The sequence below is a fragment of the Drosophila innubila genome (assembly GCF_004354385.1).
Source record: "Drosophila innubila isolate TH190305 chromosome 2L unlocalized genomic scaffold, UK_Dinn_1.0 4_B_2L, whole genome shotgun sequence".
NCBI lineage: Eukaryota > Metazoa > Arthropoda > Insecta > Diptera > Drosophilidae > Drosophila > Drosophila innubila.
The window spans coordinates 19,187,611-19,205,110 of record NW_022995372.1 but is presented as its reverse complement, the minus strand read 5'-3'; the positions used below and the strand labels follow the sequence as shown (position 1 = coordinate 19,205,110).

The window sequence follows — 17,500 nt, the reverse complement described above, 5'->3', positions numbered from 1 at the left end:
TGCGAGTGTGTAATTGTGTGTTTTGTGCGTTGTGTGTGTGTGTGTGTTTGTCTGCACATAAAAACAAGTTGAATTTATGTTTTCACGGCAAAAATTATCTTAAGAAACGACGAAGCGCATAACGAAGAATTCTCAACGCTTCATTCTGAGAGTGTTCATTGAGAGTATCTCATGCTGTGGCAAGTTGCTAATTCTAATTAAAAGCAACAGCAACTGAAGTTGTACGACTTCAGCAAAACAGCAAAGCGAGTTCCCAAGTCAAGCGAAAAATTATCAACATTGTGAGCAGCTCTTAGAAATCTTAAATAAAAAAACCTAAGAATTCACCCAAACAACTTAAGCTCGCTCTTTACCAAAAGAAGAAGTTCCAACGCCTTAATTTGCACGAAGAAAAATATGAAGAACTCGTACAAGTGATAGACCAGAGGATACCCTGTAGCAAAGATATTTTAATACAGGGATAGAAAAAAAACCAGAATTTTATATAGCGATAGATTCTGTTTCCTTTGGCTCTCTCTTAATATCAATAGTTTCTTAGTTTAATATACGATACAAAAAATACAAAATAATATCGAAAAAGTTGTATATGTCTCCTTTTGACAGCTAGTACACTTCTATCATACCTGACTACAATATTTGGCGACTGCAGGGTATGAATAACAGAATGAATGAAGAAAGAAATTAAATTGTGCACATTTCCGTGTGACGGAAATTGCCCAAGTTTGTCACATGAAAGCCCATATACGAATAAAACCATAACCACAACAATAACAACAACAACAAAAAGAGCAACAACAACAAAAGCAAAAGCCATTTAGGAGCTGTATATATTTTTGGCGCGTAAACTTTTTGTACATCCTCTGCATATGCCCTTTGGGTGCGAACGTGAAAATCTGCTTAAAATTGAGAATCATATTTTGCACGTTTCTTTGCCCCACATGCACACAACACACACAGGCAGGTGGGCAGGTGTAAATTATGTTTATTAATTTATGCGTTTTGATTTAACAAAATAATAATAACAAGAACAACAGTATTAGCAATATTATTCGCATTTGGCATTTTAATTGAATTTGCTGTAAATTAGCTTGAATTATGTAAATACTGAAATTCGGTTGTAATTTGCTGTGTGCTAATTTAATTAATTTCAATGCATAATTAATAATCGCAGCTCAGCTACACGCTTTGCAGTTTCATATCACATAATTCAAATCAACGTTTCAAATTTTGTGGCTTCAATGCACAATTTGGCAACAGTTTCTTAATTTATGACCAGAATAAATCACAATTCATGGCAATTATTATAATATGTGCGGTAAGAATAGTGTTCATAAAAAAAAGTACAGTCATGTCATACTAGGTAGAGCTTTAATTCGATGCCAATTGGGTCAAGAGTTAATTTCTTGCTGAAGATAATCAATTAATCTGTACATAAACTAGAATCTGTAAGCCTTTATACTTTATCCATATTTTACAAAAATAATAAACTAAAATATAAACTAGGTTCTCTGAAGTAAAATAAATTGTTAATATTTATTCAACCATTTTTATTTTTTATAAGCAATAATACTTATATTTTTTGCAATTTGTTTTATCATTTTACTTGCTCATTTATATTTAAATTTACTAAAATGACAGTCTTCAAGGTACAAAATCAACTATGTATTTTCAAGCCGAAACTCTCATAGCTTTTTAGCAATAAAGCGATTAGTTTACTTAATTAATCAGCTTATTGTACATATTTCATTTATCTTGAGTTTGTCAAGCTGTCTGGTAGTTCCATGCAATTTCAATTTGCCCCTCTGTTAATGCCATGCTTGACTGTACTCGCACTTGAAAGGCGACCAAGCAACGACTCCCGCGACCTCAAAGGGTCACAGTAATAAAAATAAATAAGCGACAACCATTCTTGACTTATACAAAATATCTCGTTCTCCTTTCTTTTTTATTTGTACAACAATTAAGCTACATGTGTATGCAACTGAGTGTATTCAAAAAAGTGTCTGTATTTGTAGGTTTGCATCTTTTTTTTAAACATTATTATCATGATGAGCTTGATGACTAACTGCTAAGCTGACAAACGGAATGACAAATTGTAAGGGACAATTGTTGTTGTTGTTGTTGGCGCTGCAGATGAGTGTACCCATGCCAACGAACGGGTACTCGTACTACTATTCATTTACGTATTCGTATGTAGAATCGTTGTCAACGTCATGCTTTGCTTGGTTAACTTGTCTCTGGTTAGTTGAATTGCTTGTGCTTACTTTTTCAATTTGTGTGCGACGCTGCATTCCCATAATTGCCACACAGCCATGTTCCTCTCCTCCACGTGCAACATGCAACAAACTACTTGCAACTGCCGCCCAACTGCAAGATGACTCGACTGCTTCTTTTGATGCCGCTGCAGTTGACGCTTGGAGTTGTGCGTGCAGCTGTTTGTTGATTTCTTTCAATCTGTTTTCTTTTTTTATCTGTTTGTTTGTTTGTTTGTCGCCCTTGTTGTTGCATTTGTTCTTCCTACTTGTGTTTGTTCCTTTTGCTGCTGTTTCTGTTGGTGTCTGTGCACAGTTGCTTTAATTATTGTCAGCCAAATTGTCGCTGCAACGGTCGCCTGCATGTGTAATGTGTGTGTGTGCCAGTGTTTATTTATTTATATTTATATCTGTTTCCGACTTTTAATTAATTTATGCGCCTTGCATCCCCGAGGCGCTTAAACAGTGCGTTAAATTCAGCCTGCTGGCAATGCTGCAATGCAATTCAATTATCTTTCACTTATTTATACACTTGGCGAAATACCCTACTATTCGAAACGGTTTTTTGCTTAGACAAACTTTTTAATTCATAATCACTTAATCATCACTTAATAATCCAAACTGTTAATCGAGCTTAAAATCGAAATTTAAAATTCAAATAATACATTGAGTTAAAAATATCGAGCTAGAACTTAGTAGTCAAGTGTTTAATTTTGATGCCGAATCAAAATGAAGGCCAAAATTACATTCCACAAGGATATTGGTTAATATTTGACAAGGTTATGACCGTTTGAAATTTAAAAAAAAAGCATCAAGGGCAACGTATGAAAGAAATGGACAGACAAGCATATGCATTTATTTTCCAGTTTTGAGGAGAATCAGAATAGTGACCTTATTATGATAAGATTGACATTCCGTAAGGAAATCGGTTAATCGGAAGCTTTGGAATGGCGTCAAGCGGAAAATATTGAAAAAATGGGCAGTGACAAAAAAAAATTGAATTTTTCAATATTGATGCTGAATCAAATTAAAGTTAAGCTGTCAATTTAACATTAAAATCAATTTAATAATCTCGATTAATTGGCAAAAAAAAAAACAATCGAGTTCAAGTAGTTGAAAAAGCTGCCGCAAAAATAAAATTTTACGTTTTCAACCTTACATGTTTAACGCTTCGAAAGAGAGTCTGCTGCATTGTTGAAATTTCACTTTTTTCTGCTTACGACGTAACATCTATTAACTAGTTGTGCAACTGCTAAATATTTTCATAAATATTGTTATGCGTATTAAATTATGAATTATCGCTCATAATTTAGTATTTTAAAGCGACTTATTGTTAGTATTAAAGTTGATCTTCAATGACTTCATTGAGCTGCAAAAATGTTGAGAGCTACTTGTTGTTGCTTTTACAGATTAATCAAACAATGCCAATAAAAACAATAAAAGCAACAACAACAAGAGCTTCAACAAACTGGCTGTCAACCAGACAAAAGTCATATGTCAATTGGTTAATTAAAAGAGACGCTGACGATAACCTTTAATGTCAGTCTCATGAATTTTTCTCATGTTTTATTTTTGTATCTTTCTCTTTTATCGATGATTTTGTTTGCTTTTTTACAACAAATATTAAAAAAAAAAGTTTTCATTTCAATAAGTACACAACTTGTTCAGCCTAAAAGTTCAATAACAAATTGCATTGCTGAACTTTTTTGAATTGTTTATCAATAGCAAACAAGTTTGTAATAAACTTGTAAACATATTGAAAAAAAATTATTAAAAATCATTTTTTATGCAAATTGAAATATTTTATAATATTTTCCATTTCATTTTTTTATTTCAGCTCAATAAATTTTTTCCAGAGGAAATTGTAAATTATGGTAAGTAAATATAATATATGCATATTAAAGAGCACTGCTAATTGGGGTCTCTTTGGTACATTTCACATGACAATTACATGCTAAAAAGAAGAAAAAGAAAAGGAAAGAAAATTAACATAAAAAATTAGCAAACACTTAAGTCATTTCTCTCATGTCAAATGTCCCCAAGAGAGAAATATTTCTTAATTTATGCTGCTGGCTCTATCATGTAAATGAAAATTTTATGCTTTCGCATATTTCACGCAGCGTCGGCAACTTTGTAGCTTATACAGGGAGGGGTCTGGGGATTTTGACCACTTAATATGCAATGAGTAATGTTTAAATGTAACCAGGACAATGCCAGTAAAAAGCAACTTCAACCTATTTTTCCAAAGAAGAAAGAAAGGCGGAAAAGCTTTTCACACTTCGCTTCGGGGTTTTGTTGTAAATCTACAAGGAAATCTTGCAGCGAATCTGCCATGCAATTTATATTCGGTACCTCACCGTGCTGCAACAACTGGGTCAGTTGCATGTTAAGCGCATTGTTGTTGCCGTGTCACGTGTGCTGTGTGCTCTTTAAAATTGTTTGCTTACCTTAAAGAATGTCTCTTTGCCTTCGCAGCACAATTCAATTGCCTGTGGCAACGGGGCGTATACGTAATTAATAATATTGTGGCCACAAGGCAAGGGCTGTTACTGTGGCTGAAAGCATAATTTCCGGCTCATTAAAGTGACTGGCTTTGAGTCAGTGTCAGCTATCATGTCTAGACTTCAGTTCAGACCGCCCACAGAGCTCAATTAATTTGTTAGGCCAATCACAAGTTTTGGAGTGTAATGTTGGTTGTAAATTTCTGCAAAATTCTTAAGGTTAAGGGTCACCTCTCTCTATAAGTCTCCCTCTCTGCCCGCCAGTTGTTATGTTTGATAAATGCGTTCATAATGCGGCCTAATTGTGGCATCGTTAGTGGCTACGAAGCTTGATTGCCGCATCGAACTCGAAGTCCATTTCTCTAATTTGTTTGTGATCTTATCAGTCTGACAGTGCGAAGGACGAACTGAGGAAAGTCCCCTCTTTCCTGTGACTTTTGCATATTTGGCATTAAGATTCCCTACCAATCAGACAATGCTTCATGTCATGTGTATGGACAACAAAGCAAATCAAATTTAATGATAAGCTCATGTGCTTCAACATGTCTTTTCCGCATGATAAGTTTTGCGCAGCACGACAACAACAGCTCCACAGCCACATAGATTCTCTAATTTAACGGCGTTACGTATACGCCGCGTGCGCGCTCTTCAAGGACTAAGGACCTTTGGCATTTTCAACGTAGCTAACGAAGCAAAATGAACAGACAACGACAACGACAACAAGAGTTTGAGGCCATTCTATATGGATTTTATTTATGGCATATTCTTAGGAGCGCACAGCTAAAAACACAACACTTAAATAAAGTGTTGAAAAGCGTAAGCAAACGGCAAGTGTTGCATAAATTAAATATTCGTTTGCTTATCCAAATTATATTTCATTTCTTAAATTGAGTTTTTGCGATAGTTACTATGTGATAAAATTTCTCGTGCTTTTAATTTAATCTTAAGTCCATTGGCTGATGTTATTATTGGTGCAGGGAGATGTGACACCTCCACTGGGGCATTCTCATCCCATTCCAAATGATAGTTTAGCAGCAGTTTAATCAACGCCACTTTAATCACCATTTTGCCAAAATTTTGTGCTATGAAAAAATATAAAGTCAGTTAAAACACAAGAATTTAGTATTAATGTTTATTTTCAACTTACCCACACATTGTGCTCCTCCAATGCCGAAGCCCACAAAGGTCGATCGACATTGTTCGGATTGCTTGAGTTTTTCGTTGAGAAAACGTAGTGGTTTATATTTAAGTGGTTCACTAAAGTATTTCTCATCTCTTTGTATTGCCAAAAGTGGCACCATTAACGTTTTGTTTTCTCCTATGGTGAATTTAGTGTTGGGCAATGTGTAGCTTTTGCGGCAGGTTCTTTCAATGAGCGGAACTGGCGGATATTTCCGTAGTGTTTCTGTGAACGAAATATAGTTGTAAATTGAGGAAATAAAGCTTAATTAAATCTTGTTTAAAATAGAATCAATTACTTGTGTACATCGAATAGATAACAGCTTATCTAGTTAGAGTCTGTAAAATCCTGAGAGTCTATTTAAGCTCTTCTTCTGAAAAGATCTCCCTACCCTAGACTTTTTTAAACTTTTTTTAGACAAATCTGTGATTTTGTTTTACATGAGTCTTAGCTCAACTTATCACCTTTTTAAACGACCTGTCTATAGCTTTGTCTGCTTTATAACTCATCTTCTACTCATGAGAAACCTGCTCGAAATCTTGGTTTTTTTAAGCTAAATTTCCATCTTAGTCTTAGTGCTTCTCATAGTTAAGATATTTCTCTTCTTTCACTCTCAATTCACTCACCTTTCACACACATATCCATGTATTTCATATCCTCCAGTTGCTCAAACTGCAGCTGACCATCTTTAAAGTGAAGTTCCTTAATCTCAGCCTGCAGTTTCTCTACAATCAAAGGCTGTTGAGCGATCTCATAGAGTGTCAAGGTAATAGTCGAGGCTAAACTATCCAAGGCGGATTGCAGCAAATCCTCAGCGACTTGAGCTAGTCGCTTAACAGACATCAGTTTGTCTTCCTCTGTGAGCAAGATAATTTAATTAATTTCGTATAAAGAGGAATTGAGAAAATTAACTCACCTATGGCATGTTCAACTTGCCACTTATCGCTGCTTAAATCGTTGCCATTGCGTAACTTGACCAACAGTTGCAACATGTCCTTGCGTATGATGCCACGTTCCTCGCGTTGTTCCACATTGTGTTGGATGATGTCCAGCAGGCGATAGGTCAAAGGTGACTTTTGAGGCACGCCACGCAGTGTGCTAATTTATATAATAACAATAATATAATTAACAAAAAAGGTACATAAAATATTAATTTTTGAAACTGGGACTTTGATTACTTACAAGGATTTCAAATGGCCTTGCCTAGTAGGACTATTCGCATAGATGTTGAGTATGTGATCCTGTTGCTCAAAGTTATTTGCATCCAAGCCATAGACCAAATTGCCCATAATATTGACAGCATAGCTACGATGATAATATAAATATTTGTTAGTTAATGGAATTGATTTTAGAACTATGGTTTCTTTGTGAAAACATCTTGGAATTGGCGTAGATTACGAATTTGGGTAACCATTTTTAAATTTTTACCCTACCCTAATGCTTACATTCTTAGTAATTGCTGCAAATCCAGTTCCAGTTCACCCCGCTCCTCTCTTTCCTGCAAATGTTGTATCATATTATTACCCACATCCTGAGCATTAATCAGCATGGGCATTAGACGCTTTGTACTGAACATGGGAGCCAGTTTCTCCAGCAGATTGAAGCGCTTATAGCCCTTAACGTAATCCCATTTGGAGTCCATAAAATGTCCATTTGCTTGCTGCAAAATGTTGCGAGCGAGGTCCACATTGCGTACGAGTAAAACTGGTCGAAAGAAGCAATAGATGCCGAGTAGACGATCCTTGCCCTCATGATAGGCCTCACATATGGCCTCCACGTGCCGGAATTCACGACGATAGGCCTGGGAAAGAAAATCCCACGACAGAGCTGCCTGCTCGCTTGGAAAACCTTTGCGCTGCCAGTAGCTATAGATGTGTCGCACATATAGATAGATCACCGAGTAGCAGAGTATGGGCAAGAGCAGCCACATGTTGAGGCACAGGCAGACGTTGACGAACTGACTGCGAATCCAGATAATTATGGCAGGTTGTGTCTTCTGTCTGTTGCCTGCGGCACAGAATCCAAACTGAAATCGAAAGTCACGTCTTGGCAGCCTCTCTGTTTCAACAAGTCAACGATGTCTGACCAACAAAAAACTAAATTGCACTGCTATCGCCCTTCCAGTTATCTCTCTCGTTCTCTTTCTCACTCTCTTTTACTTTTAATTCTCTCTCTCTCTGTCTGTGTGTCTGTCTGTCTGTCTGTCTCTCCCTTGCTGATAATGAGCCCGCTGTCTGTGCCCTGACTCGACTCTGCCGGCTTTTGTTTCTCGCCGGGTCCTGATAATAATTTATACAACAGCAGCTGTACGAAACACAGCTTAATATTATTATCATTTAAAGTACTCAATACACATATTGTTTACAAATCTCTCTCCCTCAGTGCATCTTGCAGCGTCATCATTTATTGCTGATAACAAGATTATGTAGACTACTCACATTATAAGTATTAAGCAGTATAGCAACTAAATACAGCCTAAATTCATCTAATTTAAAGGCATAGCTCGTGAACAAAACTTGATCTCCAATGTTGCCAAAGTTGGCTTGTTTTTTGGCCAGGGATAACTTGAAACTGACCTTGCAAACGACAAAATATCTGCGATCTTGTCTGGAGATCAATAGCAACTACCTCATGTGTTTTGAGTCTGTCTGGACGAGCACTGACCATATTAATAATTGTACTAGGCAGTCAATAATAATACCTGTTATAATACAACAAAAAAACATAGATAATATGACATTGAGCGTTGAGTCTCGAGAGTGTAGATTATTGATAGTAAAATGTACTTGAATCTAAGCTGATGATGTAAATTAAAGTGCAATCGAACAACTTTTATAAAGTACTTGAAGATAGTACAATAAATCTATTTACTATATAAAACATACAAATTTTCAACTTCTTGTGAGTATAGTAATTCTTTATACCAGAATTGAAGGTACATGTAGTACATAAATGAACAAAATGATTTGATACTTTCTATAGTATTACCTGAGCTTGATATGGCGGGTATTAAAGGTACCTAACAAATTTCCCAAAGATACTTTCAAATATCCAGACAGTAATTAATATTTGGGTACTACCCAAAATAGGTACTCAGCTAACAGGGTAATTAATAGCATATCTAGGTAGACAATTTTAAGCTACTATATATTTACCTAAAAATATGACTGTGCTGAACACCTAACTATACTTGAGGCACCTTCGTTTCAAACTAATTAAATTTTGCATCTTACCAAGCCAAATAAACTAAATAAACAAAATGTAAACTCAAGTTTCATCGTTTAAATAAGTATTAAAGTAAAGTATTAATTTCCGTATTCAAGACTTTACTATAGAATTTAATGTCTCAAAGGTCGAACTGATGATTAAGCAAACATTAACATGACTTGACAATGTCAATATTAATAATGTACTTTCAACTGATTATAACATGCATAATGCAAAATAATAATTTTTTTTTTTTGAACTGATTATTACCAGCACATATACCCGCTGTTCTCAAAGGGTATTAAAAGCTTTTAACCCAAACATTTGTGTAAATAGACGAATGCATAACTTTTCCATTTCATTTTCTAAACTTGAAATTAAACTAAAATCACAATGCCTGTTGATTTATTTATACTACTTATATTATCTCATCTAATGTTCAGTCTTGGATATATAAACATTCATTAGCAAATTGCAGACACCAACATAAGAATCTCATTCACTGGCACTTGATACATTAATTAAGCCTGCAGTAGGAGCTCTCTTATTCCTTTCGTAGACTTTACTGGACTGTATTTTAATATCTGCTAAATTGCAGCTAATGGCGTTAAAACAGTTAATAACGTTTCAGTTGGCAGTTTAAATTTAACAATCAGCTAAAATTGATACTTAATTATAGCTCTTGGATCATTTATTAAATCTTTACTCATATGCTGTAGGCCGGTGTGTTAATTACAGCTTTTGAATTGCAGTTTGTTAAGACTGAAATTGATTATTATTTATTTATGTTGTGTATGAATTGATGTGAGTTCTGAGAGACCTGTAGCTTTTTAAGATGTTCTTATCAGCAGGTATACATAACTTTGATAGGTAAGAGATAACCTGTATCTAATTTACATTTTTTCTTTATTGTACAAAAAAAAATAAATAATAATAAATAATTAACAATAAAGTATAAATGCTTTATAACTCTCCTTTCTGTCCAATAAATTACCAAGAAACCTTATAGATCCCTGTACCTTTTTTTTAATTACGGGGTCTAAAAATCAGTCCTGAGTTTGTTTCGTCGTGTAAAATTTCTGGTGACAACAAAGCTGCATTAAACCTGTATTAACAGCCAATTAAGCAGAATAATGCCAATCAAATCAGGTGTCAACTTCAATTTGAATGCCTAACCAACTGTATAAGGAATTCCTGCTACTAAAAAGGGAGGAAGTTATTAATCACGCCCATTGCATGTGAAATTCAAAAATGCAAATTGTGTGTGTGTAAAAAAATGTAGAAAAAGCATGCTAAAAATGCATTGAAATTTATATTTTAACTTGTAGTTGTTGCAGTTGATGCGAACACGTTCACGGCAACCGGAGGCAATTTTCCACAGCACTGAATAATTTAGTGCAGACTGAAGAAGCAGAGAAAGACAAGGGAGAAAGGGTTGCAACGAGCAGCTCAGGTAACCTTTTGAATGCCACTTGTTGCACTGCCACATAATTGGGGCTGGCAGTGGGAATTTGATTTAAATATAGAGCAGGTTACATGGCTAACATCAAAAGTTATGTGATACGATTTCTCATAACCTTATTTGCATCAATTGCAGCAGTAAAAACACAATGTGGGGCATGCCACCGGGAAGTCAAATTGGGTTGAGAGTTCAATATTATCCTAGTCAAAATTTGGCTACGTTTAGAGCTGAGAGTTATTGAGTGAGTGCCAAAGCGATTTGGCCAGCTTCAATTCAATATACTTGACCATCTTCATTTAAACAATTTGGCAGCTTTGCAACTTTTGCCGATTCATGGCCAACGCCAGCTGCAACAGCTTGTGGCAATGGCTCATTCAAGCACACATCTTGACAAAGTCATGGCAGCAATTGAAAGCCCAGGCTCCTTTGGTAATCCTGGCAACTCTCCATTTCCCACTCAGTGATGTAACCGCCATGACTTGCCAGATGTGTCAAACAATTACACGAAATTGCAAAGCCCTTAACAAAAAAAGTAAAGAAAACTTTAATGTTTTTGTGTGCAAAATATAAACATTTTAGTTTTTATCACATTGCTCTCTAAGCATTCAGGAAATCACAATTTATCCTCATTCCATTAGCCTAGTAAAGGAGTGTTTATTTATCTGTTTAACGCTTAAACAAATGTGTTAAGACATTGAAAAGACAAATATCAGTTTTAATCTTATTTTATTCAAGCTTAAATATTTGAAAATATAATTTTATTTATAAATTATAAATTAATATTTATTAATTTAATTTATCGTTCAACTGTGTGACTTATCTTTCTTTTCTTCATTGCTTTTAGTCGTAATATTTATGATTCGAAGAACATTTATATTTAATAATAGAAAACAAAACAATCTGGACAGTCATTAGTTCAGCAGAATCTGAATGTATATCAACTTCGTGACTTATCGTTCCTTTGTTTTTTATTTCGTGCATTGCGCACTTATTCAAAAGTTGAACACGTCGAGCTTCAAACTGCGCATATTATATTAAAATTAATTATGAAAAATTTTTGGACTTAGAAATAGTTTTTTCTTATACATTTCTGGGATAAGAAATGCCGGAAGCGGGAAGTGAAGTGTTATTTTGTATTATTTAGATAACATGATTTTGAGTTGAATTAATAAAATACTTGAGGTGATTCAGAGACGCCCACAACAAACACAAGAACAGTAATGTTGCATTATTCAGGGCACGTGTCATCTACATTCAAATTGCCTGCCACGTTCCGTGTGATTTCTCACACAAATACAAAATTATTTATCATAATAATTATAATTGTAACTGCCAATGGAAATTTTCCCCTATCCACTACGGCATGTGCTTGTTTTCTAAGAATTACATTACGTAAGCCTGAAATTTTGTTGTTGAATTTTTGCTTTAACAATTTTGCCATAAATCACAAAACGTGGCAAAGGCCCAATGCAATTTAAGCAGCAAATGTGAATGAATGAATGACTACTGTGTGAGTATACGCGTTCCACTCAGTTTGCTATTTTTCAGACGGTCCCAGCAATTTGCAAGTTAACAAAAATGTTAGTCAGCTACTTGACAGTCTCGTCTCCAGCTTCAGCTTCAGCTTCCTCTCTCTCTTTACCGCTTCCAGCAGCACCGACGCCAACACCCAAAGCTTCGTCAGCAGCGTCAACATCGTCACAATGCGCCGCGTTGTGCACAATTTTTGGATATGATGTCGTGAAGTTCTTGAACAATAACTAAATGCTATGGGGAAGTCAAAGGGAAAGAGAAGCGTATAGAACGAGAAAAAATAAAAACAAAGCATGAACAACCAAAACATCATTGTTGAGCAAGCTGAAGCGCAGATACTCTAAATATTATAATTTCATATTAATACAAAATATAATGGTATACGGCTCTAAAGTAATTCTTATTTTTTTTGTCAAAATAAAAAATTTACATATTCGCTTTTTGTTTTTAAATAATTACATATACAAATATTTACTTTTTAAACTTGCTCTAAAAGTCATAAGCAACAATAATAAATTTAATATTAATATATTTTAATAAAAAAAACCAAGAAAAGGTATTTACATTATAGAAAAATAAATAATTTAAATTTATTTTATTGCGATATATTCATGTGCTTAGTAGCTGAGATTATCATACCATGAATATGAGAGAACTTTTTCTAATCAAATATTTTTAGCAACATTTTTCGTTAAAAACAAGTTACCGCAGCGAATATTATGAATAGGTGAAGCATTTTCCACAAGCATTTTCAAAATCTTATGAAATCAAGAGCTCGTTAACTCCAACTTATACTAAAGAATAGCACAAATATGGGAAAAAGAAAAAAAAAATCTGAATAAGGATTTTCCATTTAGTTTATTTTTGTAAAAAAAAACACCTATAACTATATTAAAATGTATACTTTTAGTTCCCACAAAGTCAGTAGACTTCCCCCCGAGAACCAACAAAGAGCATGGCAAATGGCAAAAGTATTTACATGCAAATTACTCATTGGGACAAGTGCAGTGTAGTGCGTAGAGTGGGTCGGTGAATAAGGGACGAGGGAGGGGTAACAACCAAATACAATGGTGCGAAATTTGCATGTTTATGCGAAATAACATTGCGTTTTTTTGTTATGAAAATGTTTTTGGTTAGCATACGGCAAATGGAAAACGCTGTACACCACGTCGTATGCGCAACGTGGCAAATTTTTAGTTGGAAACTTGAGCTGTGGTCGCTATTAGTGGAATTTGTGGTGCTAACAGCGCGATTTGTGATGCCAACTCAGCGTATTTCTCTGCTTCAGAGTTGATGTTTTGATGAGGATATGGATATGTCAACTTTTGGGCAACACCCCCTCAGTTGCAGCAGCAACAACAACAACAACAGTAACAAACAACGACAACAGCTTCAGTTTTGCATGCAAATTGCTTTATAGCCAAACGAAATTGGTTTAATAATAAATTCAATTTAAGTTTAAATATTTTTGATACACATACGTGAGCACACAATAATTTTCTTTTTAAGAAAACCAGGGAATGCGAGAGGGAAGGAGGATGGGAAGGGGAGAGTTGTGCACTCGGCGAGACGAGGGCTTTGTGCATTTTAATTGAATTTTCCCCTTTGGCAGTCGCCGCCATTAACGTCACAAAAATTAAATCACAGCACGTTTTTTTTGTTGGTATCATATTGCTTTTGTTGTTGTTCAGTTATTGTTGTTGTTGCTGTTGCTGTTGCACTTGAACAATTTTTCATAATGCTAGCGTTGATCTATGCAAAAATTAACATAAAAGGCCTCGACTGGCAAACTTCGAACTGACCCCAGGTTTTAGTCCATGTCTTTGCATGACACGCCCCAACGTCCACGCCTTCTTCCCGCCCACGCCTTTGCAACGGTTTTAAATTGGGGCTTGTATTTGTATTTGTTGCATGATACGGAACTTTACTACAATATGAACAATGTTGCACAAATTGTATGATTTCTGTTTGTTTTGCTGTCCCACTCTCATTCTCGCTTTCCCTCTCTCTCCCACTGTTTCTGTTTCTGACAACATTTCACTGACCTGCCCCATACACATGGTCGAAAATTGTTTTTTCTCTTTTTCGTTGTTCACAACACGAATTGTTGAACTTCCTTCATTTTCATATCTCTTGTTTCTTTTGTTATCGTTGTGTATTTTTAGTTCCTTTGTTGACGCTTCTTGGCTTGTCAGTTTCAAGCGTTTGACAAATCAATGAAATATCGAATTTTTTGACAGATCGTCAAAATGTTGACAAATGAATGAAGCTAAGTTTACTTGTATGTTTGTGTGTGTGTGTCTGTGAGGTACACAATTGGCAGCAGTTTAACCTTTAACCTATAAACAATTTTGTTAAGTCCAAAATGATTTCTTAAGAATTAAAATAACTCAATTTTCAATTTCAAATTAGTTTAATGGACAATAAATTCAGTTTTAAAATTGTATTATTTTTTATTGCATTTTTAATTCGATTTTATTATATTTTCATTTCCAAACACAATTTGACCTATTTTTAATTAAAACAATTACAAAATTTTCATTTCCAAACACAATTTGACCTATTTTTAATTAAAACAATTACAAAATTTTTTATTTTTGCTGAAGAAAGTTTAAAATTGTTGGTAAAATAATAATTATTAATGATAAAATTAAAATCAAATTTGTGTTTTGGAAATCATAAGTATAATTATTAGATATTCTCAAAAGGATAGAAAAATATTAATATACAAATATCTACATTTATTTTTTAGTTTTTTAACAACAGAAATTTTAATATTACATCGAGCGATCAATATAAATTCAACAAATTGGTTTTTTAAATCTTAATTCTTTTAAAGATTCTACGAAAAACAAGTTGTGTGAGCTAAACAATATTAAACTGGCTTGTCTAATTAATCTGATAAGTAGGTCTATCTTTTCTTTTGCAAACAAATATAAGAACTAACTTATTTCAACTTAGAACCAATTACTTGTATGCCATATTGATTAACTGGCCAATGAGTGAAGCTAATCAAGAATTACGTAGATGTTTAGTTATAACGACCATAAATAACAATATCAGACTTTGCTTAAATTTCGATTATTGGCTATAAATAAAAGACGACGCAAGCAAAAATGTTGCGTATACGCCGCGTGGCACAATGTGTGTGGGGCTTGGACGGTTTGACATTGAACTTGTTGTTTTATCGATACCATGAAGGCCACTGGGAAGGTCACACAGGAGGGACAGTGGGAGGCACCACAGTTGGTTGTGACTGTGGCATTAGGCATTAAATATTCATTTGGTCGACGGCTGCCACAACAATAAAAACGTCAACCTCGTCCTGGCCAACAAAACTTGTTTAATTGTTAGACCAAATGTTCAACAACAACAGGCGATAGACAAAGGCCCCCCGGGGGACAAGAGCTGCTACTTTCTGGAGGCTCGTAATGAAGCAACATAAATCTCGGCACTAAATATATTTGCCAGGACCGAAGCGAGCCAAAGTAAAGCAATTAATCTTTGCTGGAAGGATATTTTTTTTCTTTGGATGAAACGTAAAAAAGGACTCGAGGGAGCGGCTAAAATGGGGGAATCGAGTAGTGGAGTCTTGCCACTAAAGTAATGGCGCATTAAATGTGCATCCAGCTTGTGGAGCTGAGCTAAGAAATCACCGCAACATACCACATAAAGTCCCTACATCGAGTTGGGGGTGTGTGCGTGTAAATTATAGATAACCACGTTAATGTTGCAACTCCTCGGGAAAAGTTTACTCCACAAATTTTGTCGAAAACTTGGCCTAAAAGTGTGCCACAGGCTCACAAGTGTCTACTCTTTGCTCTCAACGGATGTGAGATACATTTTTGTGTGTGTTGTTGTCGCCAAACACAACTTCCGGCTCGACTCCCATAACGAGTCCCTGTTTCGTTCTGAAAATGCGTCGAAATGTGTTTTTTTCTGTATTATTATTTATGCCTTTTGCTCAGCGTGACTTTAACGTGGTTTTTAAAGTTTGGTTTTTTTATGGCACTTTCCATTTTAGCGCTGCTGCAAAATTTGTTATTTGCCACTTTCTTTCTGAAATTAGCAAGTTAAATAATTTAATTACATCGTGACCAGCAATTTGTGGCGTTAATTAAAACGTGCCAATGTCCACGTGCCACGTTTTACTGAAGAGCTGACAGCATTTGGGGTTGCACTGAGTTTGGTGGTTTGGTAATTCGAGGTGAACCACAGAACCACAGTTTTCAACATTCTCATTCATTAGCAATTCGTGCTTTTAAGTGCAGGTAATTTCATGCAGTTAGCTAGCTTTAGTTCTTTTTTTGCTTTTTACATGGACTGTAAGTTTTTGTAAATTGATTATTTTTGAGCAAATTAAAAAGGTATGGAGTGAAAAACGATTGAAAATATGTATAGAATAGAAATAGATTGAAAAACGTTCTTCATTCCTTAAATAATATACTTGAAGCTATTTTATAACAATATTAATATATATGTTGAATCATTATCTTGAAAGCAATATAATTTTAAAATGTATTATTTTTAAACATTTAAGATATTATTTCAAAATTTTTTTTTGAAGTAATTCTGTCATAGCGATTAAACAATCGGTTATAATATAGAAATGTAAAAATTTCGATTGTAGAAGTAGATAGAGCCACTTACCAAGAGTTATTTTTGACATATTTTAATGATTACTATTAATAATTTCAAATTAATTTGGTGTTGGGATTTTCCCTTCTTTTTATCTTCTTATTAAATCAATATTTATTGTATTTCTACTTTGTAAATTCGACTCTTGAGAATTTTTTTACTCGAATTACCCGCAGAAGCAACTTTAAAGTGCTGATAGCTCAGCTCGTATGACCTATTAAAATAATAATTACTCATACGTGACATTAAAACCATCGTAATCATCTTAAATGGTGTGCAACATGGCGTATGAGTAATCCATACATTTTTGGCAGCATTTAGAAATGTAATTTGTGCACTTGAAAATCTTATTGAGTCCAATATAAATGTATAAATATATTTTCAATTGGCTTAAATAGTTAGCTCAAATATTGCTGAGCTGATTTGATGGCTTGTTTACAGTTTTTGGAGCGGAAATTGATTGTGTATAATTTCCAGTTGAGCTCACCAGATGAGCGACCACAACAGAAACAAAGTAAACAATTGCAAAATCCGTAAACTGAAGTGCAGAAAGTGCAGCCAAAAGGCAAAGCGCGTGCTGGGAATTTGTTGTTTTGGCCCTGCTGCTGTTGCCAACTTTGATCGAGGTAGAACAACAAAAACGAAAAACAAATTCCATTGCATTAGCGTTACTGTAATGTGCCAAGACTCCCGAGAACTCAAACCGCAAAACCCTTAAAACCCCAAA

General features: G+C 34.7%; 2 protein-coding genes across 3 annotated transcripts in view; one reads left to right on the top strand and one right to left on the bottom strand.

The window, feature by feature from the left end:
- LOC117794437 overlaps window positions 1-17,500 on the top strand; it is a 47,023-nt gene that overhangs the window by 27,796 nt on the left and 1,727 nt on the right. Inside the window, exon 3 of one of the 2 annotated variants that reach the window (XM_034635022.1) lies at window positions 4,090-4,126. The exons of the other annotated variant lie outside the window; for it this stretch is intronic. Coding sequence (XP_034490913.1) covers window positions 4,124-4,126 — 3 coding nt within the window. The 5' untranslated portion in view covers window positions 4,090-4,123. The remainder of the gene's footprint in view (window positions 1-4,089; window positions 4,127-17,500) is intronic. 2 annotated transcript variants of the gene reach the window in all.
- Window positions 5,475-8,517, bottom strand: LOC117794436 (probable cytochrome P450 310a1). Its single transcript, XM_034635021.1, has 6 exons — window positions 7,379-8,517; window positions 7,116-7,238; window positions 6,850-7,031; window positions 6,560-6,790; window positions 5,901-6,158; window positions 5,475-5,835 (listed from the first exon to the last, which is right to left on the bottom strand). Exons 1-6 carry the CDS (start codon window positions 7,861-7,863, stop codon window positions 5,636-5,638), a joined length of 1,479 nt encoding a protein of 492 aa, XP_034490912.1. The 5' UTR covers window positions 7,864-8,517; the 3' UTR covers window positions 5,475-5,635.